Source organism: Emydura macquarii, unplaced genomic scaffold (assembly GCF_026122565.2).
Source record: "Emydura macquarii macquarii isolate MOO-44397 ecotype Brisbane River unplaced genomic scaffold, CSIRO-AGI_Emac_v2 contig_1644, whole genome shotgun sequence".
In the NCBI taxonomy this organism is placed as follows: domain Eukaryota; kingdom Metazoa; phylum Chordata; order Testudines; family Chelidae; genus Emydura; species Emydura macquarii.
In genome coordinates this window covers 20068154-20095637 of record NW_027131781.1, presented here as the reverse complement: position 1 = coordinate 20095637, position 27484 = coordinate 20068154, and the positions used below count along the sequence as shown (strand labels likewise).

At 37.9% G+C, this 27484-nt stretch overlaps 1 protein-coding gene and 1 long non-coding RNA gene across 5 annotated transcripts in view; one reads left to right on the top strand and one right to left on the bottom strand.

Annotated features, from left to right (window-relative positions):
- The window catches only part of LOC137158174 (uncharacterized), a 126818-nt gene that overhangs the window by 49575 nt on the left and 49759 nt on the right, over window positions 1–27484 (top strand). For 3 of the 4 annotated variants that reach the window (XR_010921313.1, XR_010921316.1, XR_010921314.1), the window contains one exon: window positions 14882–14914. The exons of the other annotated variant lie outside the window; for it this stretch is intronic. This is a non-coding gene — a long non-coding RNA (uncharacterized lncRNA). The remainder of the gene's footprint in view (window positions 1–14881; window positions 14915–27484) is intronic. 4 annotated transcript variants of the gene reach the window in all.
- CYP19A1 (cytochrome P450 family 19 subfamily A member 1) lies at window positions 5224–25864 on the bottom strand. The gene is made up of 9 exons (XM_067555827.1): window positions 25720–25864; window positions 23845–23995; window positions 19289–19443; window positions 16710–16886; window positions 15550–15664; window positions 12828–12942; window positions 11954–12116; window positions 8142–8383; window positions 5224–6049 (listed from the first exon to the last, which is right to left on the bottom strand). Exons 1-9 carry the CDS (start codon window positions 25862–25864, stop codon window positions 5798–5800), a joined length of 1515 nt encoding a protein of 504 aa, XP_067411928.1. The 3' UTR covers window positions 5224–5797.

The following is a 27484-nucleotide window of genomic DNA, read 5'->3' as shown; positions in this document are numbered from 1 at the left end:
TGTTAATACCTGGTGATTTTTGGAACTATTCTCTCTCCTATTTTAATTAGGGTGTCAGATTTTTTATATTCAGTTTTTAAGAAAGTTGATTATATGTTTATTTCTTGTATATTTGTATGTATTTTTCGTATGACTGAGGATGTGAAGGGGATTCCCAAACCTGACCCATTCTTTTTAGGTGACAAATCTGAGGAACTGTCCCAGATTGAAGTATCTTTAGAGGAGGTTTTGGAACAAATTGATACATTAAACAGTAATAAATCACCAGGCCCAGATGGCATTCACCCGAGTTCTGAAGGGATTCAAATGTGAAATTGCATACTAACTGTGGTATGTAACCTATCATTTCAATCAGATTCTGTGCCAGGTGACTGGAGGATAGCTGATGTGATGCCAATTTTAAGAAAGACTCCAGAGGTAACCCTGGCAATTACAGGCCAGTAAGCCTAACTTCAGTTCAGACCAATTGGTTGAAACTATAGAAAAGAACAGAATTATTAGATACATATATGAACACAATTTATTGGAGAAGAGTCAACATGGGTTTTGTAAAGAGAAATCATGTCTCACCAATCTACTATAATTCTTTGAGGGGGTCAACAAGCATGTGGACAAGGTGATCTGATGGATATAGTGTACTTAGATTTTCAGAAAGTCTTTGACAAAGTCCCTCACCACTAAGATGTCATGGTATAAGAGAGGAGCTCCTCTCATGGATCAGTAGCTAGTTAAAAGATAGGAAACAAAGGATAGGAATAAATGGTCAGTTTTCAGAATGAGAGAGGTAAATAGTGGTGTCCCTAAGGGGTCTATAGTGGGACAGGTACTGTTCAATATATTCATAAATGATCTGGAAAGGGGGGTAAACAGTGAGGTGGCAAAATTTGCAGATGATACAAAACTACTCAAGATAGCGAAGTCCAAAGCAGACTGCGAAGAATTACAAAGGGAAGTCACAAATCTGGGTGACTGGCAACAAAATGGCAGATGAAATTCAATGTTGATAAATGCAAAGTAATGCACATTGGAAAACAGAATCCCAACTATACATATAAAATGATGGGGTCTAAATTAGCTGTTGCCACTTAAGAAAGAGATCTTGGAGTCATTGTGGATAATTCTCTGAAAACATCCACTCAATGTGCTGCAACTGTCAAAAAAGCTAACATAATGTTGGGATTCATTAGGAAAGGGATAGATAATAAAACAGAAAATGCCTCTTTATAAATCCATGATATGCCCACATCTTGAATACTACATGCAGATCTGGTTACCCCATCTCAAAAAGATATACAATATTGGAATTGGAAAAGATACAGAAAAGGGCCACAAAAATGATTAGAGGTATGGAACAGCTTCCACATGAGGAGAGATTAATAAAACTGAGACTTTTCATCTTGGAAAAGGGACAACTAAGAGGGGATAGGATAAAGGTCTATAAAATCATGACTGGTGTAGAGAAAGTAAACAAGGAAGTGTTATTTACTCCTTCTCATAACACAAGAACTAGGGGTCACAAAATGAAATTAACAGGCAGTAGGTTTAAAACGAACAAAGGAAGCATTTCTTCACATGACACACTGTCAACCTGCAGAACTCCTTGCCCAGAGGATGTTGTGAAGGCCAATCCTATAACAAGGTTATAGAAAGAACTAGATAAGGTCACGGAGGATAGGTCCATCAATGGCTATTAACCAGGATGGGCAGGGATGCAAAATGGTCTGAAGTGTCCCTAGCCTCTGTTTTCCAGAAGCTGGGAATGGGAGACAGAGGATGATCACTTGATGATTACCTGTTCTGTTCATTCCCTCTAAAGCACCTGGCATTGGCCCCTATCGGAAGGCAGGATATTTGGCTAGATGGACCATTAGTCTGACCCAGTATGGCTGTTCTTATGTTATAGTGAAAGAAAAATAGTCTAATCATATAACATGTATGGAACTAACAAACCTGTAGCATTTGAACTCTCATCTTTCAGTTGTAAAGTAAGGTACCTGTCCAGTCCACTAGCTGACTCAGTGACATTAAATGTAATAGAAACATGTTGATAACTGCAAAAAAAGATTCTAAAACATTTTATAGGTATTAGAGGTAAACAATTGCATTCTATACCTTCCATACGAGCCTCTATGTGTAAAATTGTCATGCAAAATTAGGTTTAATATTTTGTAGCTACAGCAAGAAGAAAAAAGATTAATTTTTCCACTTTTAGCTTCCTGTTTCTCCAGAGTAATCTATTAAAAATGCTTTTGCTCATGCAATGTGAGGGACAGCAGGTCTTTGCAGAAACCCAAAGAGAAATAAAGCTGCTCCACTGAGAAATGTTAAAACAATATGTTTTCTGCAGAGTCCTTGTAATAACTTATCTATTCTCTACCAAGTCTCTCAAGACATTATTATATTTAGGCAGCTCTCTTAACCTAGGGTTCTGAAATAACTTACAAACAATTTACAACTGAACCAATTTATAGCCAATCTGAGGTGAACATATCAGCTTCTGATTAATGGGAGCTGATTTTTGTTGTTGCTTTTCTTCTAGATATTATCTGGAAGTGAACTCCACTCTCCTGGGATTATCTAGTCATTCCACATGGGTTTTTACAACAAAATATTTGGTGTGCTCCAGTAGTGTAAAGCTGGGGATTTAGCTAGTATATTACCATTTCCTCTTCTTGCTTTCTATCCATATTCATATCCTTTGGATATGACTTTTTCTGAAGCTCCAGAGTGACATAGGCACACAAATCCCAGTGGAAGTCAATAGGAGTCATGTACCTAAGTCACTTAGGCTCTTTTGAAAATCACATCCTGTTTCTATAAGTTTTCTGTAAAAACAATTTCCTGGTCTGTATATTTAAAACAAAGTCAGCATTACCAAACTGATACCTAATGTTGTCTATATAGTTACTTGACAGAATGATTGTATAGGGGCTGCACTTTATTGCAGTATAACACTTAACTAACGTGCCAGGAAAGCACTTTGGAAAAACCTTGGCTAGCTAGCAGTAGTAAATTAATCTGCTGCCATTTTGATCTTTGAACTCCCTTGTAGCACCATCTTGCCTGAACGATCTCCTTCTCTTTTTTTTCTTCCTGTTCTACTTGGCACTGTGAGCCCTCAGCTGGAGTACTGTGTCCAAGTCTGGTGTCACACTTCAGGAATGGTGTGGATAAAATTGTAGAGTAACCCAAAGCGGAGCAACAAAAAATGATAAAACTTGACCTGGGGAAAAGGTTAAAAAAACTGGGCATGTTTAGTCTTGAGAAAAGAAGACTTAGGGGGATCCTGATAACAGTCCTCAAATATGTTTAATGCTGTAATAAAGAGGATGGTGTTCCCCCTGTCCACTGAACATAAGATAAGAAGTAATGGGCTTAAAGAAGGTTTAGGTTATTAAACTTTCTACCTATAAGGGAGTTAAACTCTAGAACAAGCATCAAAGGTAGGTTGTGGAATCCCCATCATTGGAGGTTTTTAAAAGCAGGTTGGACAAAAACCTGTCAGGGATAGTCTAGTATAAATTCGTCCTGCCTCAGTGCACGGGGCTGTACTTGATAACTTCTTGAGGTCTCTTCCAGCCGTCCTTTACTATGATTCTATAAGTCCCAAAAATATGCAGCTTCTCTTCTTGATCATTATTCACAACTGACACTGTTTCATTATACATGGCTGAAATAAACTCTTATTTGTTTGTGTGATTGTCTGTCATATACTTATTTTAATATTCAGTACTGGGTAAATGTTGCCCTTGACAAAGCTATATGAGAGAGAGCAGTGAACTGTCTGGTGTATTCCCTGAAAAAGGACACCTGCTCGAGGGATACATTGTGGACCTCACTTCGCTGTTCTTCTATGTGGTGTAATAACAGGATTTAGACATTTATTTGTTCTAGGCACAGAATAAGGTATTTTGTTTGACCATTTGTATATAGATTAGCTAACCTGTGAGGAAAGGGCTAAAAAAGAGGCTTCTGTTTGATTGTTTGGCCTTTATCAAGATATTTAATTTTAAGGGCTCCTTTTCATTGGAATACATATGCATAAAAACTGGAATTTCCTTGTCTAACCAATGGTTCTTATTAAACCATAAAGTTTTTATGGCAGTTGCTACTGATGCATTTACTGATAACTAGTCATCTTTTGATAGAAAGGACCTCAGGATGCTATTCTATAGGAATGTGCCATGAAAGGTGCTTCTGCACCTAGCCAAGTTTTCAGCAGGAAATGTTGGTCTGCATGTAGAATGCCTGTTAACAGACTTCCGCATATCTGATTTCAGACCCATTCTTAAAGGGTGTACATAGCTGTGAAAATCCCCTTTAAAATGTTCTATACATTTTTGCTTACTGTTTCAGGATGTTTCCTGATTGACACAGCAAACCTGTGATCAGTCAACCTCAGAGCCTCACACCTGCCCTGGAGTGGATGAATGAAGTCCATTTGACATCATCAGGAGTGGCAAGCATCCACATCTTGGGCCAACTTCTGTTCTCATTTACAGTAGTGTAGCCCTACTGAAGTCAATGGGAGAGCACCCATGTACCTGAGAGCAGCCTTTGGCCCGTTGTCTTGAAAGAGGAGTGATGAGGGTTGTGTGGGTATTCTGGAAGGGATTCTCCTTACTGCTATGGCCCGTTTGGGAGGAACAACCCAAAATCTTACACTTTAAGACAAAATTCCATGGCAGCTGTAAGCTGTGGTTAAAGTATGTTGGGTCCTCGTCAATGATGAGAGTTCCTATGTGCCATGGTAATATATGTAATAAATAATAATAGTTGAAATAGGAGGATATGTTTTCATTGCAACAGCTAAGGAGAAAGAAGAACTACTCCCCCAAGCCAGGAGAGGTGAGAGAGCTCTCCCACAGTCTATAGCAAGTGGGGTTGGGGATTCTGTGTGTCACTTGTTCCCTCTTCCCTTAACTTCTGGGCGTGGGGCTCCATGTTCATCTTGTGAGTCATGACTGGGCCTTAGTGGTAGGAGGTAAAGACACTTATGGAGCTTCTGTGGCTATGACTCCAGGAATAGAGTCCTTGGAAACCGACTGCAGTTATCTCAAGTGTTATCTATTTCTTGATAGCTTTAGAATTTAATATAATCAATAAAATGTACCTAACCTAATAATTCTGTGATCATATCAGTTTAATATACCAGAAGGAAAAATAATGTAGAGGGAAAAAAAATTGTTTCAAATGTCTCCTTCTATAAACAGTATATTGGTAAACTGGCTATATCCTAAATACTTTAGAGGAACTTAGTAATTGCTATGGATGAATGGATAGATGGATAGATAGACACAGTTCATACATTTACCTGTGTTTTTCATACTTTAAATGACAGATAATTGGAGTTCTTATAACAATCAACAGCTGATGATGCTTCTTGCAGGGCCCAACCCCGCTAAAGCAAACAAAAAACATCAAAGTGAACCCCAACCATACCATGCAAGCCTGCAGGCATGGAGTACTCAGGGCTTGCGTTGTGTCAGAAGCAGAACAGAATTCTGTTTGAATTGGTGGTTTTTTAAAAAAGTAACGACGGTTTCTGCATGCAACATTTCATCAGTTGAAGACAGCACTTGTCTATATACTTGGAACTTATCAGTTTTGAATAGTGACCAGAACCTGGTTCTGCTGTGCAGCAGAAAAACTGATCACCTAGAGCAGCAATGTATTAGGAGCAACAAAATGTTTAGTTCAGAGAATACGTGACTGCACCTAGGAGAAGTGGACATTTCTCAGAATTTGATTAGAACAGTGAAAACCTTAGAGATTTGACACCACTCATGATCTGTTGTTAGTCACCCTGGAGCTTGTCTGTGTTTCTTCTTGGCATGAAAACCATCTCCAGTAAGGGCTGTCTTTCATTCGGGTGCATGGATAAGTCATTGCTTTTCTGGATGTTTTTAAGGCCTCTTCCTTTCAGTGTTTGTACTCGATAGCGTTTCAGAAGAGTCACCAGGATTGCCTTCATCATTACCATGGCAATAAACTTTCCTACACAACCACGAGGGCCAAATCCAAATGGCTGAAAGTAGCGAGAAGGAACCTATATGAAACAATGAGAGAAGAACATTTAAAGCAAGTAGAATTTCCGTCATTGAATCACTAAGAATATGACTGAAATCTCTAAGCATTTTATGGGGAAAACTTTAGGTAGACTCTTTCTGGATCAAGTATGTCTCACATGCAAACTTCCTGGCCTTAATATAATTTTGTTTTTCCTCTTTAAAAAAAAAAAAAGAAATTAAATACAAAAACTTGTGGAAATAATATTTAAAATTGCAACCTCATTCTAAGACTTCAGGAAGTGAAGCAGCCAAATACTACCCTTAAATGATGGGCAATAGATCCCATTGACTGCAGCAATCTTGCACAAGGTGTGAAAGAGGGCAGGAGCTGGTCTAGAAAGCTGGAAATATGTGTTTGGATTCCAATGAAAGCATCTTCTTATCAGTTAACTTATTGATTTGTGTGGGTTGCTGTTCATTTAGAACAAGTGTGGCAAACAGAATGCAACAAATCAGATTGTGTCGGTCACATTACATTAGTTATGAATTCCAAGAAAATGTGTCTGCTTTAAATATTTGATCCGGGGGGAATATATTTAGCAGCAAAATGAGCATAGAAAGCAATCAAGAAATCCACTGAGAAAGAAATGGTTAGAATGGAAATAAAGGGTAAAATTGAGGAAATAATCTAGAGTGAATAATTAATTTGATACATTTAATCATTTTTTCTGTTTGTGAATTTTCCACAATGATTAATTCTTGGGATGAAGATTGTGTGCAACGTTCATTGTTGGTCGTTGACTATCAGCATGAAAATATTTGCCTTATTGGCTAGTTTTGATTGGTTGGACAGAGTACATGATACTATTTATTCCATGACTGGATATATGTAAATCATAGGATCACATCATAGGATGATTCAGTTTTGAATCTTCTCATTTGTGAGTTCAGCTTTAATTTTTTGCCAAATATTCCCTTATATTTTCTTAATTGTTTCTGCAAAGATCCCTACCAGTAAACACATTTCCTAAAACATTCACTAAAAATAAGCAAAAATGGGCATCAAAATGAATTATTCTATTCATTTTCTTGCTTGAATATTATGTGTAGATGTTTCTGGAGGTATTTGCCAAGAGCTAATAAAAGATTTGAATAGGTAACAAAACAATACCCACAAACTGTTGAGTATACAATAGGTGCTACTAAAACTCTGAGAAACATTAATACTAACATTACCCTCAAACACACACAGCCTTAGCATTTGGCAGGTTACTAGAGCATGGAGGAGGAACTTTGCATGGTGGGAAAACTTACAAAACCATCGTAAGGAGGTTTGCCCTGTGTGGTCAGTATGGGGACGTACCTTTTGTAGGATAAAAGCATATCGAGCCCCCCAAGTTTGCACAGCTTTTGGGCCTGCTACCTCTTACGTTAAAGAACCCAAGACTTGCTTCAAACCATTAAGGCCGGATAATGCTAAGTGCCTCCTGAGAAGTGCTAAAATGAGCTTAAAATTTCATAGTCCATGTCCTTTACCATTGAATGCATTGCAGTGCCTTCTGCTTACTTCCAGTTAATTTGATTAAAAGCTGAGGAGCCAGATCATTTGTATTATAAGTAATACAACCTCCATCTCTATTTTGATACATTTTTACCACTTGAAACAGCTATTATTGGATGATCTAATTTCTGGCTATGGAAAGCAGCCATTTAATCAATGACAAGCCAAAATTCTGAATGAGAGAGGAAGAAAGGCCCAAGGAAGACACGTAATAGTAAAAGGTGATTGCAAATAAGTTTTGTTATTCATACATTGTGTGGATGTTGGGCTCAGTCCTGCAAGGCGCTGAGCAGTCTAGCCGCAGTGGGACTACCTACGTCCTTACACTTAAACTTGTACAGAGGAGCTTGCTGGAGTGGTGCCATATTGATCGGCATCATGCATGATGGAGCTCATCAGAATCATTGAAATGTACTATGGAAACTGATGTGCATCCAGATGCTGACGTGGACAATGAGAAACTGACTTGGGAATGGAAAGGATTTAATCAAAGTAAGAGAAAGACCCATTTTGCATTTTAATTAGAAGTAATACTTTATCCCCTATCAGAAACAAGAGAGAAAACTTACGTTCTTCTCAAAATTTTCGAGAGAGAACTCATTAGGCTTTGGGAAAAATTCAAGTTTATGCATACGTCCAATGTTCAGAATGATGTTCGTCCCTTTTTTCACAGGGTAGCCATCAATTACATCATCTTGTAAAGCCTTGCGCATGATCAAATCCACAACTGGCTGGTATCTCATACTCTCATAAATAAAGTTCTCCACAACCTTTAAGTTCGGCATGTCATTGCTCTGTATGTCCCTGTCACCTGGAGGAATAAAGCAGACAAAAAAAGTTGATTTTGCTATTCTAATTTTACCTGATTGCTATTTGAAATGTTGCACTTGATGCTACAATGGTTTTGCAAGTCCTTCAGTTCAGTAAAAATGCCATCTCCTTTCATGATGAATGGTGACAAGGAGTCCATGGGTTCTTGTGCCTTTGTGCAGCCTTGTATATGACAGAAGCCAGCCATACTGTTTACCTACGTGGACACTAAGTTGTTAATCAAATGATCTGCCCCAAATCCAGATCTCCTGTCTGCTACACAGTCTGTCTCTAGTCCTGCAGCTATTGAAAACAATAGCAAAACTGCTTGAGTTCAGTGGAGCAGGATCAGGGCCCTGTGTCAAACTGCTTCAGTGTACCAAAGATTCTTGAGCCAAAAGGCCACATTCATGGACGTGTGGCACAAGCTGTGAGTGTAAATTACACCTCTGGTGAACCTGTAAGGCCTTTTGCTGAAGGATGGGGATACACACATGGAAGACAATTGGCATTTCCACTGCCTTCCTCTCTTAGTGGGGCAGAGGAGGAAACCAGGGCTAACAGCTGCAGGCTTCGCTATACAATGTGGCGATGAGCACTACAGAGGTGTGATTTTGAAAGCGCACTAATGTGGTGCACTAATTGGCTTGTGTAGACCCTGCTAGGTCACACTAGAAGTTCCCTAGTGGACTTCAGTGTAATACTATTTCAAGGTTTTCCAACTGTCAAACACTGCTGCACCATATGGACGAGCCAATGATGGTTCAACTCCCATTGGAGTCAATGGAAAGACATTCATTCATTTAAATAGTAATTGAATCAGGACCTTAATTCCTGCCAAGAGTTCCATAGGAGGTGCCATACCCACTTCTGGGTCACCCACTCTTAGATTAGTCTACATCTCTCTATCTCATAGTGATGAAGGCCATATAATGTAGTGTATGTGAACCTTCCAGACACTTGCAGGATCCCTTCTATGGCTGGTCAAAACAGAATTGTCAAAACACTGGTGAATTGGCAAACTGGGATGAAACAAAATTGAAACCTTTAATGGTGATGGATTGATTAAAATAAAATTCCACTGGAAACTGAGTAGGTTTCCAATGGAAGCCTACCTGCCAGGCAAGTTTCCTGCCAGTTCACCTGTCCGGCGCCTTGGAAACCCGGGCTTCTAGACTCCCAGGTCCTCAACAGCTCACCTGGCAGACTGATGGGGAACAGAAAGCACGGAGCCCTGGCTCCCAGTCTTTCAACTCCTTGACAGCCCAAGCTTCCAGGGTGCCCTGCACCGAAGCAGATCACCTGGCATACTGTCTCAGAGTGGAGGCTCCCTGTACAGATGAGCAAAGAACATTTCAGGGAACATTTTGAAATTTTTGGGTTTCATTCTGAATTACAGTGAAACCAGACTTGTAAATCTCTCAACATCCACAGAATGGAAGTACCCTCCATCACCCAGCTCTGCTTGTACTCAGTGCTCTACTCTACTCAGCGCAGTGGACAAATTTTACAACTATCCTATACTAAAATATTTTTTAAAAATTTAGCTAACTGTCGAACCTATTTGTCATCTTTGTGCTGTTCCAGTACATTTCTGTATCATCTTCAGTGAACTTCAGTTGAATGGTTTGAAAACATCATGGAATTTTTTGAATTCCTGGCAATTACTGGAACTGTTTGAAAGCTAAATGTTAGGAAACGTAAAATTTTAGTCAGTTGTTCAAAGGAAACAAATATTTTTGAAAGTTTCCTTGCTATCATAACTCTATCTTCTGCTCTCCCAAATGAGAGTGCCTTCAAAATTAGAAGCCTTTTTGAAAAATCGACCTTGAGGCCTTAATATAGAGGGGAAACTTCGTATTAGTAAAAGAAGAATAATTAAACTTACCACTTCTCCAAGGTACACAGCACTGACTGGGGAAATCACTGATATGTATGAGATTATAAGAGACAATTTACTTTAGGAAATTCAGTCTGATATTCTGGCACATGTAGGTTTTGCTGAGTAGATAGATATGAGATTGACTTTTGGCATTAAATTATACCCGACTGCTCATAGGAAGCCATGTATAGTTGTGAAAAGAGGCCTTTCAGCTCATATTAATAGGAACTGTTGTTACTCTTACATGGCCCATGGGATTCAACACTTTGGTATCAGTGTGCTGACTTTAACACACAAGTCCAGAGTTTGCTAAATTCTCTTGGGTTACAAGGCTCCTGGCCAATTAGAAAGACAAATATCCACATAAAAAAAGAAAAGAGATATGCAGCCTGCTAACTAAAGGGGAGAAAGGTGACAGGTGCTGTTTAGCTAGAGCTATGGGACAGCACTTTGAGAATATTCTCAAAATAGTTTTGCACAAGTGTTACTTATTTCAGATATGAAAATTAATTTAAAAGCAACCAAAATAAAGGAGCAGAATGCCTAGAGATAGAGGTGAATGAGAGTGAATGAAATGGATATCTATATTGTTGTACAGGCCGGGAAGAGAAATTAAAGAAAGGGACGACTAGAAGTTTAAGATAATTTGAGTGTCTGTCATTCATTAGCACCCACAGAGAAGACCCAGAACATGGACCAGAGGTTTAAAAATCCCCAAGTCATTCTCTCCAGCCATTTAACCATTTTTGTTGCTTTTGTCTCAACTTACTCCAGTTGGTCTACAACTTTCTACTACTGAGGTCTCAAACTCAGGAAAGCTCTTAAGCACATGTTTCAATCCATATGTATTCAGGAAGTGTTTAAGCACATGCTTAAATCCCATAACTTCTTTGGGATTTAAATATAGAACTGAAGTTAAGCACTTGCTAAAGTGGTCTCTGAATGGGGATGCTTTCCAGAATTGGGGCCTCATTTCAGGATTAGAAATGTGGCTTCACCAGTATCTCAGAGAGAGATTTTCAGAATGCAGCTGATGCATCCTTTAGTATGTCCATATAACATATCCTAATGACGTAGCATATCCAAAATAAAATAAAAGATTGAGTTTATCACTAATAGATTAACTTGCAAATTCTGACTTTAACTACTTTTTCCAAATCCTTTTTCGATTACCTGAAAAATTTGACTACTGTGCAGAAAATATGCACTTGATGGATTTCTTAATTTCAAATTTTCCAGAGAAAATGTAATGTTTTAAACAGCTTTTTACCGGTGCATACATATAAAGGGATAAAAAGATTTAACAAGATATGAATAGTTGTTAGCTCAGCTCAGCTGGAGAGATCGTACTGATTTCATAGTTCAATACCAGCAGTTAAAGAAGGACCATGAAACAGCTTCTGCTCTCAGTTACACCAATGTAAATCCAGAATAATTCCACTGAGGTCAGTGAAGTGACTACAGGTTTATACTGGTGTAATTGAGGGCTACAATCTAGCAGACTGCCTATAATCCTAATTTATTACTGCCTTCGAAGTTGTGTATCATCTTTTACTATTTTTTCCACTCAGTTTTGAATGCTACTTCAAAAGATCTTTTTTTTTTTTTTTACATGACAGCAATATTACACAGCAAGATCATTTTTGCACCCCCTTTACAGTAAATAAATGTTAGATTTTTCTCCCTTACCTATAACAGCTTGGATTTCCTTCATCATTTCATCTTCCTCCTTAGGGTGCTCTGCAATCAGCACTAGCATGAAGAAGAGAGTCACAGACAGAGTGTCAGGCGCAGCTATCATCATCTCCAACACACACTGGTTCACGTTCTCACCAGTCAGATCTCCACGGCTCTATAAAATGGGGCAAATGTCGAACACTGAACTTGAGCTCCAGCAAAGGGTCTTAGGTCAAGAGGAAGGGGAGAGTGTAGAATATGTAGACTCACTTGGAACAACTGATTCAATTGGTTCAAATCTTATTAATGTTTACTCATCCTTTATGCTACTTGGATAGATAAGTAATATCCACTTTATGTGTCTTTCAGATGAAGCGTTGAAAACCAATGTCCTGCCTGGTGTGCCTGATCATAGAACACTTTTTAAGAAGAGTAGGGATTTGTGCTTAAACAAAATTCCTTCTCCACTCACTGTGCTGTGGCATATTGGGCACCATTCACTTGCTATCCTCTATTACAGAATGTATTTAATTGCCAGACATTTCTGAAGCATTTGGGGATCATTTGGAATAAAAGATGTCTATAAATGGAAAATACGGGGGCCAAGGAAAGGCTGGAGGGGATGTGGTCATGAGCTATAGAGCCTTGGGCACGTGCATATAACCGGAAAAGGTTCAGACAAGCAACCAAACATTTGGATGCAATTATTCAAAGCCTGGAGCCTTGTTGAGGTGCTCCAAACCCTAATTAATTTGTGTCAGTTTCAAATGACATTGCTTCCTGCTATATAGGGTAAGTCAAACTCTGTTTCAGATCCCATTTTGTTTTCAGTGACAGGAGTATTTTGGACAAATTGCCATGCATGTTTTGTTCATATTCATAATACCTGTGCAAAAATCAGTTGTGATGCAAAGTCCATGTGCTCTTCCAATGTTTCAATAGTGGAAAGTCTCTGTCGTTTCTGGTCTATTAAGATTTCAATTGCTTCTTTCAAATCCTTGCTGAAAACAGATAGAACCCAGTATATCTATAAACGTGGGATATTTTAGTGCTCACTAGTAATGCATAATGCAGGATGGGAAATGTAAAGACTATAACAGACAAGAAATGTAACAATAATACACAAATGTTCTTCAGATAGTTCTGTAGTGAAGCAGTAAAACAAGGCAGATTGCCTCTAGAGAAGTGAAAAGTGTCTGCTGTTCTTATAATGAAGCTATAAGAGCATAGATTTGCCCTACCAGACCAGATTGGTCCATCAATATACCTCTGGCAGTGCCCAAAACAGGCTGATTCAGAGGAACATGGGGAAAGCCACACAAAAGGTGAAATGCTGTACATGAGAGAGAGAGAAAAATCATGACCTTTATTAGACTTGATGAAAACATGGAAAGGAATTTCACAGCTTGACAATATACTGAATGAAGTAGTATTACCTTTTATTTGCTCTACATTTATTGTTCACTCCTTTCAACTGAATTCTTGTTCTCTTTTTATGGGCTAGCATAACAGAGATGAAAAAACTCTGCCCTCCATATGAATGAATAAATGTTGTTTAGGAAGTTACTATTGATATTTCTGAAAATTTTGTTGGATTTCTTCTAAGGCTGTATTGTATTATTTTCATCATTAGGCCATGATAACATATTTGGAATAAATAAGGGATAATATTGGTTAGGGTTATAAAGTTAAAGGAAAAGGAACTGTATTTTAAACGATAGTTTTTCAAAAATGTTTGGGTTTTTTCCCCCACTCCCAATTAAAAATAAAACAACTAAAAGAAAATCAGCAATGTTTTCATGGAATTTATTTTGCGGGTTTGACTGACTGTATAATTGGTTGGAATTCTTAGATTTTTTTTTAAAAACTTTGGAATATTTTGGATATAACTAGTAAAAATAATAATAAAAAGATCATGCCGCTTTCTATTGTCGGCTGTGTATGTTTTACCAGCACTATATTTGGTGTTTTTCTGCCCTTTGACTGCCCTTTTCATGAGCAGGGAAGTCCCCAAAAAGTCATACTTATTTTATGTGTAACGATAGATCCATTGTAATAACAACAATTGTAGATGGATTAAAATTTCTGTAGTGGATATGTTTGTTATGGAAATACTGTATGCAGAAAGTCTGATAACGAATAGCCTTCTCTTCCAGTTGAATTGGAAGCCTGTGGGGAAACCATGGTATGCCATGGTTCTCTAATTCAATTCACTTTAGGTTCAGGAGTCTGTCATATTCAACATAGAAGTAGTGGCCATTAAAAAGTCAACAATTGCCTATAATTGCTATCTAGTGATATTTGGGCCACCACAGTTATCTCCATAAGAAGTATAGAGTAAAACTCTGGTATCATGCATACCATTGTGTAATGACTAATGTTGGCATTTTAGAGAGAAAGGTTGAAATCCTGTTTCCAGTGACTTTTGCCATTGACTTCCCTGGGGACAGGATTTCAATCAGGGTAGATCGGGGTAATCAATTATTTTTTGTCAAGGTCCAAATTTCTTGGTCAAGGTATAGTCAAGGTCCAGACTCCATAGAAAATACAAAAACAACAACAATGATAATAATAAGTAAATAAAAGGATTTTACAGTTAATTCAAAAGCATCTGGTGATCCGGATTTGGCCCATGGTCTGCCTCTTGACTACCCCTGAGGTATATAGACTTCCTTCTTTAAAATACCATAAGTTCTTTGTGACACAACAATATGTAAATTCTTATTACACATGTTTTATAGTGAGTATTTTATCAAACTAGTGAAGGACATCAGTCCAAATAAGGAATAAGTGGCTGCCAGTTCGTTTTATAATTAGTCATCTTTTGGTAGAGGAAAACAAAGGTGACCATGAAAATTCAGTGAAAAAAGTTTTGATTGTTTTTTTGTGTTTGTCTTCTTTAAACAGAAAGATGGCAAAACTAATTTGTTCCTATTTTAGGGAAAAAGAAACCCTGAGATGACCACCGACATGGTAAGTTTAAATTTGAAATGAAGAATTTTTGCAAAGTTATAAGCACCAATAAGAAGGATTATACTGATGTGCTAATTTAACATTCACTATATTGTCATGACTATAGAAAGAACTTGCTGATTCAAGGAATTGCCAGACTTCTAGGTTACTGTTGGAACCTTGGCTGGCTAGGTAGTAGATGAAAGTTGATACCATCAGATGGCTTTTAATTGCCATTGTGAAGTGAACCGGTGATTTTCAGTTTCTGTGTCTCAACAGAGAAACCAAGACTGAATTGGCAAACAAACAGAATGACCCTGTCAATGAGAGATCAGTCACTTCAGAACAGGCCTGCAGCACATAGACCCAAAGACTTTAAGTCCAGAAGAGTCCATCATGATCATCTAGTCTGACCTCCTGCACATTTCAGGCCACAGAGTCTCACCCACATAGGTGAATCGTGCACTACTGCTGGCCTTGCACTTCTGGCTCTGTGGATAAAGAGAGGAGTTCAGTCTCTAAGATTCTTAGCCCATCAGTTTTAAAAACACTTCATTCATTTTTAAAAACAGAGCAAGAAAACTAACAGGCAAGAGTGATTCTAGGAAAGAGGAATCTGTCTTACTCAGATGATTTGTAAAACCGTTGATACTTACGCTGACTTTTCATATTTCTTGTACAGCCAAGAAATCTTAAAGAAGATGTCAGGTTTCAGTAAAAGTGCTTGCCAGGCATCAAAGTAGTTCTGAATTTTAAGCACAATGGAATTTTCTGAAAGTTAAAAATGAACAAACAGCAATGTAAAATATAAACTTCAGCAGCTAGTTCACATAAATGTCACCCTAAACTGCACCATAAAGGCCTGCTGCTGCTCCCACTGAAGTCAATGGGAGCCTGGTCAGGCTTTAAAAGTAGGATTTCAATATTATCACATTTTTATTTTACTGCCATGGCATTGTCATTACTGACATTCTCATGTTTTGTGTTAGTATGTGATAAATAGCAACATGAAATATTTTAGAATCCTATCCAGATTGTGCAGTTCTTCGTAAAAACTTTATCTGAAAGGAGGCTGCAATGTGATAACTAGTGCCAGCTAATCTCCCACACAAGTAGAGTGATGGTGGCTGATGGGGGGTTATAAATGAGTGGAAAACTGGCAGGTGAAAGTTTAGCTCAGGAGATAATTTATTCTGACTCTTAAATGCATATAATCTTGGGCGAGGTGCCTGCCAGGTACATGGAAATCTTGTTTTGCAGATTTCATAAACTTTGGTCTGCCAACAAATGTTCTGTAGTTGGCAATTTGGTACTTCCTCTACTGTGGGCATGCTGCAAACATAACGAGAGAATTACTTTGTTGACTGTATTGTTATTGCTAGGAACACGGAAAAACTAGCCTAACTGTCAAGTTGCACATGCTACTGCTAGATACAGGGGTCTTGTCAGTCTTACAAACTGAATCAGGAGTCCTGGAACTAGAAGTTTTGGCAGTGCGGCCGCACCACTGGCTTGAAGTGGATTCCATCACATGCAAGGTTTAAAGTTTTTTCAATGGCTTTCAGCACCCCCACTGTAAACATTGTTCCAACACCACCAAACTGAATACAGATTTTTAAACACCATTTTAAGCTTTTACTCCTGATTAGAATTAAGTGCAATCAAATCTGACCATGTTATTTAAAAACTAAACATTATAGCTAGACCCTGATGTACTTACTCAGGCAAAACTCCCCATTCATGGTGATGGGAAATTTTGCATGAATATGCACATTAAAAGTGAATCCATTATGAGAGATAAGAATGCAATCTGTACCATCCAATGGGATCCCTAGAAAGAGTGTGTTAGAAGTGTCCAGTGTGATCTGTCTCATAAAATTCAGCACGTTGATGTTTCCCAGTTCAGTGGTCTCATCCTCCAGTCTGTCCAGATGGTCTTTCGTTGATTCAACACAAATTGCTATCATACGCACAAGACCTGGACCAGACAAAGCTGAAATGTACATATAAAAGAGTCAGAAGATTGATTAACTTACGTATTATCTGTTTTATTCATCTATTGACAATAAAGTTATAATAGATGCTGATGTAGCCAAAATAATGGGAGGAATACGATATTTTTATAATTTTTAGCTTTGTTGCTTATTGACCTCTCCTCTGATTTAAAAAAAACCTACTTTGGACATATTGATTAAAATAGTAAAATGTAAAATCAAAGCAAATATATGCTTCCATTCCCCTGCTGTTACTATTATAATACTTAACACAGTGGTGAGTCTTAACTAAGCCGGAATTTTCAAACTGGGGTGCCTATCTTAGGTACCTGAATCTGTATTTAGGGATCTAATTAAATAGCCTGATTTAGAAAGGTGCTGGACAACAACTCACATTGACTTCAGTAGCTGTGGTGGTCAGCACCTGTCATGATTTAGTAAAACAACTTGGAATATCCTGAGCATGAAGGATGTTGTATAAACCAAATTCTGTCCAGTTCTTCTCCACTTTCAAATTTTAACAAATCTTTAGTAATAATGTTTACCTTTTCATCTGCCCACTTTCTGTAAAATGTTAATAGACTCCATTTCTGATTTTTGCCAGAGTTGTTCTCACATGAACTATAGGTTGTCTGCAGAGCACTTGCTGGTGGTCCATAGAGAGTTAGCCGGCCACATGGTGGCTTGACTATCTTACTACCAGATGCTATATTGCATTAAAAGAACATAAGAATGGCCATACTGGCTCAGACCAATGATTCATCTAGTCCAGTATCCTGTCTTTTGACAGTGGCCAGTAGCAGATGCTTGAGAGGGAATGAACAGAACATGGCAATTATTGAATGATCCATCTCCCTGTTTTCTATTCGCAGCTTCTGGCAGTCAGAGATTTAGGGACTCTGAGAGCATGGGGTTGCATCCCTGACCATTTTGGCTAATAGCCATTGATGGACCTATCCTCCATGAACTTATCTAATTCTCTTTTGAACCCAGTTATAGTTTTGGCCTTCACAACATCCACTGGCAACGAGTTCCATAGGAGGACTCCATTGTGTGAAGTACTTTCTTCTGTTTTAAACCTGCTGCCTGTTAATTTAACCCCTGGTTCTTGTGTTATGTGAAGGGGTAGATAACAGTCTTTCTCCATACTATTCATGATTTTATAGACCTCTATCATATCCCTCCTTAGTCATTTGTTTTCTAAACTGAACAGTCCCTGTCTTTTCAATGTCTCCTCATATGGAAGTTGTTCCATACCCCTAATAATTTTTGTTGCCCTTCTCTGTACTTTTTCCAATTCTAATATACCTTTGTTGAGATGGGGTGGCCAGAATTGAATGCAATATTCAAGGTGTGAGCATGCCAGGGATTTATACAGTAGCATTCTGATATTTTCTGTCTTCTTATCTATCCTATTCCTAATGGTTCCTAACGTTCTGTTACCTTTTTTGACTGCCACTGCCTAATAAGCAGATGTTTTCAGAGAACTATTAAGACTGGCTCCAAGATCTCTTTCTTGAGTGGTAACAACTAATTTAGACCCCGTCATTTTGTACGTATAGTTGGGATTATATTTTCCAATGTGCATTAATTTATATTTATTAACATTGAATTTCATGTGCCATTTTGTTGCCCAGTTACCAAGTTTTAGGAGATCCCTTTGTACTTCTTCACAGTCAGGTTTGTTGAAACCATGTGAGCCCAACATTACAAGGGTTTTACAGCTCTAAATAAACCTTCAGGCCCAGATTCTCAAAGGAATTTAGGCACCTGACACCCATTGAAATCTGTGGATGTTAGCCATCTAAATATTTCTGCTGATCTGGACCTCTGCATTTAGTATTGTCATAACACCTCAGATTCGCAATTCAAGTTTGGGCCATGTTAAAGAGCAATTATGCTGATCATCTTCGTTGATCCTGTTACTACCCTTATTTTCAATGTTCTAAAATAATTAATAAAGATTCCTGCTGCACAGAGCTCTTAAATTAATTTTGGAAACAATACACACATTTTAAATTAGGGTAGGAGTGAAGTTTCTTTGAAATCAACTGAAGCTAGGTTATAGAAACTTTTAGTTAAATAAATACTCTTACAAAATTTCTACTTGAATTAAGATGAACACTGGGTCACAAATGTAAAAATATTTAAATCTGTGGCTTGAGGGGCATAATTAGGATTTGCTTAGAGGAAATTAGGAATTTGCAAAGTTACTGCTAGTGTCATGAGAATCAGGATGAGTGAGGAAAAAAGACCTGTAATATTTTGGGGGGAGGGTCAGAAAAGGAAAAAATGGCTCCTTATATTTAATTACACAAAATGCCAATCCCAGCATTTCAGAAGCATAAAATATATGGTACAGTCAGTATGTGGTTCAATATAGAAATACCTCATAATTTACCTTTGGTGAAGAAAGGTCTAATTCCTTTCCAGAGTGCTGGGTTATTATTAAATATAATACCATTTTCATGCATGCCAATGCACTGTAACCCAAGTTTACTTCCAAATCTAGAGACATATTGCCCATGTTTCATTACATGGAAGATACTGGAGGATCTGGGAAAGAATAAAGATTTTGTAAATATATATCTTTAATTTGACTTACTGTACTTCAGGTCCAAAATTATGAGGTGTTGATCGCTTGTGAAAAATGGAGCACTCAACTCAAAAATAGTGTGCATTTAACACTGATGTTATTTCTTATACATGCAATACTTTAAAAGCCATGATTTGATTGATGGTATGATGCATGACATTATTTTTATAGGTATCATTTTTTTATACATGGGCCTAGACATGCACTGTTTTCTCAGACTGCCTTGGAAATGTAATGTGAGCAAAGAGTGGAAATGTATAGAAATCTATAGGAACACAGACTTTGCCATACTGTCTCTGAGAATGGCCAGTGTTAGATGCTTCAGAAGCAAATATAAAACATTTGAAGACAGTTATGCAATAACATGTCTATGAGGGAAGTTCCTTCTTCATCATAGACAGTTATAGGCTGCCTTTCATACTGAAACATGGGGATTGATAACCTTTGTACATTTTTAATTTTGTTAGTGGTTACTGTAATTGAGGATGATGTTCTTATTATTCATATATGTCTAAACCTTTAATGATTTCTGTTAAAATCTGTTCCTCAGTAATCTCTGATGGCAGTAAATTCTACAAAGGATTGCATGGGTGTACTGACGTGTTAAATCGGAAATCCTATGTGTACTAATTACCCTCGGAATGTGGTGGTGTGTCTTATTTTTGGGGAATATTGTGTTTGGGGAAGGTTAAATCTGACACTGCAGATACAATGTCCTACATCTGTTCCGTAGCACCAGACGCATTCAGAGAGTGAGTTTTTCTAGGTCACAAATTGAAATCCAGTCCAAATAACTGGAAATTATCATCTAACAGCTTTTCAGTGATATAAATTAAGTGAGCTGGTGTTCCCTAGTGGGACAGGATTTCACATCTTAAAAACTACCAGCACCATTAGCACTAATTGGCAATAGGAAAGATTAACTAGACCAAAACAAACATGCCCAAAAGTTTTGGAAGGGATATAAATTCTCATGCTTATGAGCATAAGCCAATCTCCATTCATGGGTGTTAGAAACAAACCTCAGTTTATGAACTGTTTGCAAAGTAGTGAGTATTCATTCAATTATTCAAGATTAATGCTAAGGAATCTGTATTCGATCACCTAAATCACATGGTATTCATTTGTTTTTCTGAGTACATGATCCTGCTTTTATAAACAACTTCTGCTTCCACCCAAAATTAATGTACCCTTGTGACAAACCAGATTTTGTGTTGAATGTAATGATACTTAGCTACTGACTTGCCACAAAAGACTGTCCAAACCAAAGTTTTCTTTTATGCAGGATGTGAATAAGGCCATATTTTAATGTGATTTGGAATTCATCATAAGAGTTGTGAATTTTCTCCCTACTCTTCACCCAGGTCTGTTTAGGACCACAGTCATGTTCTGAGCATTTTGACATGCTCAATTTATATGCTATGGGACTACAATACTGCATCACCTGTTTTTGATGGTTTAAAATGTGCAGATGTTAGATACCATCAATCATAGCAGTCATATACTGCCACCTATGCACTTTATAGAAAGATGATCATTGGCAAACCCATGACGAAAATACAAATATATGTATGTAATTTAAGCTAAATAAAATTCTGCTACATGAACATAAACACTGCACATTGGAAAATGAGGGTCTCTCACAAGGATGCTCCTTAGAGACCAATAAACATGACTTCAGTTTTCTAGTTTTATAGGGCTCAATTCTGCAAGGCTCTGTGCCCTCTGGACCATTAACTGCTTTGCTAGATCAGAGCCGGAGTGCTCATTGCCTTAGAAGATCCAGCCCACAGTGCACAACATGCATCACTTGATTCAGTACCTGGTCTAACAGAGCACACACAGTGAATGCGTGCTATAATGAGGACTTAGCTTTACCAGTATGTGTACCAGAATGTGTACCAGTTAGTTACATTACAATTCTTTGCTTTCATATGTTTAATATAATGTCTATAAAATTACAAATTAATTAGCAGAGATTAGAATGATTCATCTATAAAACCAAAGAAGAAATACTATAAAAACAAAGTATGTGGCAAAAATAACCCTAAATTAAAAAAAAAAAAAAAAAAAACCACCACTAGACTATACCCTCCTCTTTCTGTTAACCATTCTTATTCATGTATCACGCACTGGCAAACTGGCCTTGATCAGCATTACTTTAGAACCTAATGTCCTTTAGAGGGAGCTAGCTACATAGAAATGCTGACCCAGTGGCACAAAATGATCAGATCAAAGACAGCAAAGAAAGGAAGAGTGAGACTGGCAGAGATCAAAGACAAACAAACAAAGTCACCCACTTTACATGACATGCAAACTTCATAGACCAAATCCTGAAATCCTTACTTAGTGCTAACGAAGACAAAACTCCCATTGAAATCATGGCCTGAGTGTAGTCAGTGGAGTTTTGCTATTGCTTTTAATGGGGCCAAGATCTTACCCAAGGAGTTCTGTCCGAGTAAAGACTGAGTGAACACTACGGACTAGAATACGGGGTAGTGCATGAGCACATAATCAGGGAGGAATTCTGTCTCAAGGATTCTGCAAGACGATTGCGCTCACAGCTGCAACCCTTCAGGGAGTGCAGCATATACCCCTGGTCCCTACTGCACTGCTCTCTTTCCCTTCCTCCCTGGGCTTGGTTTGTGATTTGTGCAGGGAAGAAACAGTCTTTGTATTTCCATGAGCGCAGGGAGTGGAGTGATGACAGGCCTGTCACAGATGTGCAAGGATGGAGAGAGGCTCCCTGTGCTTTTTTCCAGTCTGTACACCCACCTAAAGGCCAGTCACAGGGTGGCCTTAAATGAGAACTTCAGGGTTTTCCAGTGGATGATCAGAGAGAGAGAACAGAGGTAGCTATTATTAAAATTGGGCTGGGTTTTGCTGATGGAAGCTATAAAATAGTTATATTTCATTACAAAATTATGCAGTGAAGGCCTGGAGGAGACAATGTAAATCGTACTGCAGACATTGCAAATCTCTCTATGCATCTGCTCTTAATCTAAGTGGAGTTGATGGCAAAAGTCCAATTGACTTAAATGGGAGCAGGACTGTACCAGTATTTTTACAGAGCTCTGATCTTGCTGTTTAACTGCAACAGGCTTTTTGAACCATTGTGAATGCTCTATTGACATTGTAAAGGATTTTAAAATATTCGTTTTCCATGTCCTGTCAAGATTTTTAAGTGAGACGCAATCCCCTGATCAAAGGTGAGGTAGTGACTGGGCAGGCTGATGCATCTGTTGCATGGATTTATATATTTGATTATTTCTCATAGACCTGAATCAAATAGTGAAAGAGAGCAATAAGAATACTTTGCATTTACAGTCTTACATGTCCGAAGCATTGTGTAGACATTAAGTAATTAATCTTCATTACACCTATATCTGGTGGGGAGGGGGTAAGTAGTATTCTCATTGTCATCACTAGTTAGGTAGAAACTGAGACAGAAAGGTGACATGACTTGTCCAAAGTCAGTGGTAGCCCCAGGATTAGAGCTCATTACCCCTGACTATGATGTCTTTCAACAAGCTGGCTCTGTCTTTTACATGATTGAGATATCTGAATCCAGAGTAGCTGGGATTGCTAATCCAGAAGTGGTTTGGTTTGGTGTGTGTGTGTGTGTGTGTGTGTGTGTGTGTGTTCAAATGTGGAAAAGACTTTTAGAGTTTTCTTTTATGGAAAAATCTTCATCCTTATTATGAGTGCCCATAATGTCCAATAAAAAAAATCCCCCCTAAAAAACCAAAGAACAAAAAACCCACCTCCATTGCAGTTAGTAGAACTATGTGCCCCAATTCAACAACATGTTTAAGAGTGTGTAATTTAAGCACATAAATAGTCCCATTGATTCCAACAGGATTATTCATATTCCTGAAGTTTTGCGTGTGCTTAAATACCTTGCTGAACTGGGGCCATAATCTTTAGCATTTACTCCCATTTTGAGAAAGATTTCCATGAGATCATATGAAACTAAATTTTAGCTTGAATCCTGCAAGTTGTCAGTTAATCAGCATTCTTATATGGTGTCTTGTACTCAGTAGTCCTATTATAATAAATGCAGAACAAGTGAGAGTAAATGCTTGCAGGATTGGGCTTTAGGCCCTGATCCTTCCTCCACTGAAATCAATGGCAAAACTCCCATACACCTCAGCGGTGCAGGGTCAAGCCCAAAATATGTAAGTGTTGACATTCAGAAACTACACACAAAGAGAGAGATCAACAAGTAGCAGAAGGCTCACAATTTCTGTTAGTGAGAAATAATTTTGAAAATAATGAAATAATTCTAATATAGCAAAGTGCCTGGCAAAAAAACTGCAAAATACTCTTTATATTGTTAGAGAGAGAAAAGAAAGATTTACTTGCTGATAACGAGTGTTTCCTCTCCACTGATCCAGACTCTCATAAATTCTCCATACATCTTATTGTAATAGTTGCAGGCATTGCCTACTCCCATCCAAATAAATCTTCCATGTGAAATGAGGGGACCAATTCCCATACAGAATCCAGGCCCTAAGGAAAAGGTTAAAGAAAAATATTATTGGAATTGATTTAAAAATGTCAATATTATTCTTTGCGAAGGATCTTTAACTCCCAAGTCACGGAGCCTATCGGACACTTGATTTCACATAAAATTGTCTTATGGAATCCTGACATAGGAACACTTATACCTGCAGAGTTGATAGTTTAATATCCACAGCAGCTCAATCCTGTGCCTAATGTACATTCTATGTGCATGCAATAAACAAGAGTCTGAACCTTTTTTTGATAGTGCAAACAGATGACTAGGGGTGGTTGTCATTTAGAGGTATTGTGGTTAGATATCAAGAGGAAGGAATAAGCAATAGTTCAAAGACTAATGACATCATGTACTGTTGTTTATCCACTTGCTAATTTAACCAATAATTCTAGTGACATTTTAACACCTGCAACAGTCAACTTCCTAGCTTTCTTTTAATATAAAGAATAGTAAATGAGGAAAATAAGATTTAGAGGATAAGTTTGTACAAGAGCATTCTACTCAATGAGTTTATTGAAAGTAACATTCTAAAGTAAGAGCTCAGAACTGAATAATCTAAATTTAGTCAATGGCTAAGAGTCTGAACTGAGTTCCACCAGTGTAAATTATGAATAACGCCATTGACTTCAGTAGAGTGATTCCAGAGATGCACTATTGTAACTTTGAGCAAAACTTGTCCCCTTAAAAAAAAGGGGGGGAGAGTCTTGGAATGGCTAAAGGGTCCTGTTCTAAAGGGAACCCACTCTGTTCCTCATGGTCAGGCTGGCTTGCCTGCTGTAATGTCTTGGGATTTGTTCAGAGACATCAAATAAAGCAAGTAAAGTACTTACAGAAAAGTTTTACACATCATGTTCACAAGATGTACAAATATCTCAAGACACCAGCCTTTATTAACAGGAATCAGAAGCCAGGGTTACTTCAGGTTGAACTACATAACTTTCTGCAAATGGTTTTCCAGTATTCTCTGAACTCTCTATAAATAAGGGATATTCAAAGCTGGCCCAGATCTCCTCTCAATTAGTTTTACTCAGGTGTACCCCCATTAACTAGAATAGTTATTCCTTAGTGCACATGTCTTACTGGGGTAAATATGTTCCAGTTTATGGAGATTCATTATCCTGCATCTAATGGAGAATAAATTGAACAAGTGACATCTACATATGCTTCTGAAAACCTAGCAACAAGGGCCATCTGAATGACAGACCTTTCAGATGTTGACCCATAAGGAGATGTTCTTTAGTGTCAGATACATGGGAAAAGGTGAGTACCCAAAAAGCTCCAAAATGATCACATCCCTTAAATTAGGTTTGTTTCCATTTTCCAAAACTCTAACATTTGCATCAGTAATAAAATGTGGAGCTCTAAAACATCCAGGAAAATAATCCAGACTAAGAATATCTAGATACCATGCTTAAAATTATATGCTATCGTTCTGTCAGAAGCACAGCAAAGAGAGATCTGTTCTGAAGAAAGTAAATAATGTGATACTTTCAGCTGACCAAACCAACTTTAATGCATAAAGTTTGGGGGCAAATAGGGCACTTCAGATTTTTGTTTTTCCTATCATTTAAACCCCCTCCCATATTTTATACAATATATTCCTTCTGTGTTTCCTTGATATGAATTTATTACCCATCACTTTCCTTTTTACCTTAGTGTGAAAAACTAAAGAAACACTTGGTAGATTTTGGGGATACCATGTCTAAAATCAGTTTACCTGGTATTGATGATGTTTCTTCATAATTCCATATTAGGAAAAGAAAGCACATGAGGAGGAGTATGGGCACGGTGGCAGCTGGCATCACTTCTGGCACCACGCTGGTGATATTGTAATGCATCAGATTCAGGGTTTCCAATACCATCTTTTCTAAGAGAATCTACTTTGCCTTCTAGGAAGAAACATGGAAAGAGGCAGAAAGTTTCAAAATGCTAAGACACCTTTAGTCGGTACTTCATAACCCTTTGCAAGTCCTGTAACTGAGCAAATTCATTCCAGTAGTAGCTTTGTTTTATAATGAGACTGGCTGCTTAGACAAGACAAGCTAAACCACAAGTCAAAACAGACACACAGCAGATATACTTTTTGCCCAGAAATAACAAAGCATTTCTGACCTTGGTATTGAAGCTCAGGTTCCTTTGGATGCTTTGGCCAATAGACCTTTTATCTTTGATATTGCCCTTGGCTGGCCAACAATGACGTTAACTCCAGACGGAGTGCCAAATTTTTAACCATAATAAAAGAAATTGAATGCTTAACACGTGTGGAGGGGTTGAATGAGCTCACTTATAGTCTTTTATGTAAGCTACCTACCCTTTTTCCCTCTAGTGTATGTTACTAGCATTTGTGAACGTCCTTGGATTTCCAAAATAATCCAGTATATTTCCCAGTACACAAATGTAGCTTGCTCCAGGCATCTGAGTGAAAATTATTGTACTTTATTTTTATCTGGCATTGAGAGTCATGTAATGCTTTGCCTTTCCTTACTTTTTTCAAAATATTTGGCAGAAGAGCATAATACTTCTCATGCTATACCAGACCATATATTCATCAGACCTACTGCCATATTTTTCCTCTGACAGTGACCAATGCTTGACTCTTCAGAGGAAAGCAAAAACATAACAGACAACCATGCTGTACAAAATGGGAGAAGAAGGATTCCTTCCTGGTCCCTGTAGATGTTAAGTTTATTCTATAAAGTATAGGATTTGATAGTCCCTGTGGAGGCAGATACTGTTATCTGAATGAGAAGAGATGTTTTACAGCTTGTTACTCTGCAGTATATTAGATGAGTAAAAAACCCTTTTAACTCTGCTCTTACAATAACCAAATGTCTATTTGTTTTGTTCCCTAATCACTTAATATCTCAAAGTTACAGGGTATAGGTACTCAGCATGTCCAGGTACAGCTGTTCTACCTATTTCTTCCTAATACTGTGTGTTTTCATAATGTTTATCTTGAAATTTTCTCTCATACTGTGCTTTTCTCATGCGCTCAGATTTATTGTGTACTTTAGTCTCATGCTGTAGAAGAATGTACTACCGTACTCAGTTAGAAGTAGTAATACTATTATATTTACGTAGTGCACAGAATGTGCTAGGTTCTTTACAGAAAACAAGTCAAGCTCTTAGTCTCAGCAGAAGATGTACAGAATACAAAGTATGGGACGGGGAAGTAATGATTCAGAACCTTCTGAATTCAAGCATTGCTGCAATGTTTTGGATCACTCCTGTGAAATACTTGTAGCACTGTTTTAAGGAAGTGTCTTACTTATGGATAGCAGTAGGAGGAGGAGATGATAGCAGTAAGGAATAAAGGGAAAAACTAGGTCTAATGAAGGTATGTTTATGGAGTGGTCTCCCTGGTTTCAAGCCCTACCGATGCTGGTGACAGTTGGCTTTTGGAGCTTTGTGTGTTGTAGAGAATGGGGTTATCACAATTTGTGAAATGCAGATAGAGTGACTGCAGTTATGTGGGATCTGAA

What these genes read in the sequence shown, in the direction of transcription:
- CYP19A1 (XM_067555827.1), bottom strand. Translation starts at nt 25,864, where the DNA reads ATGGTATTGGAAACCCTGAATCTGATGCATTACAATATCACCAGCGTG. An exon ending in TCTAGGGATCCCATTGGATG is followed by an intron (nt 15,665 to 16,709) that starts GTACAGATTGCA and finishes TTTAACTTTCAG; the next exon opens with AAAATTCCATTGTGCTTAAA. An exon ending in TCGAAAATTTTGAGAAGAAC is followed by an intron (nt 6,050 to 8,141) that starts GTAAGTTTTCTC and finishes TGTTTCATATAG; the next exon opens with GTTCCTTCTCGCTACTTTCA.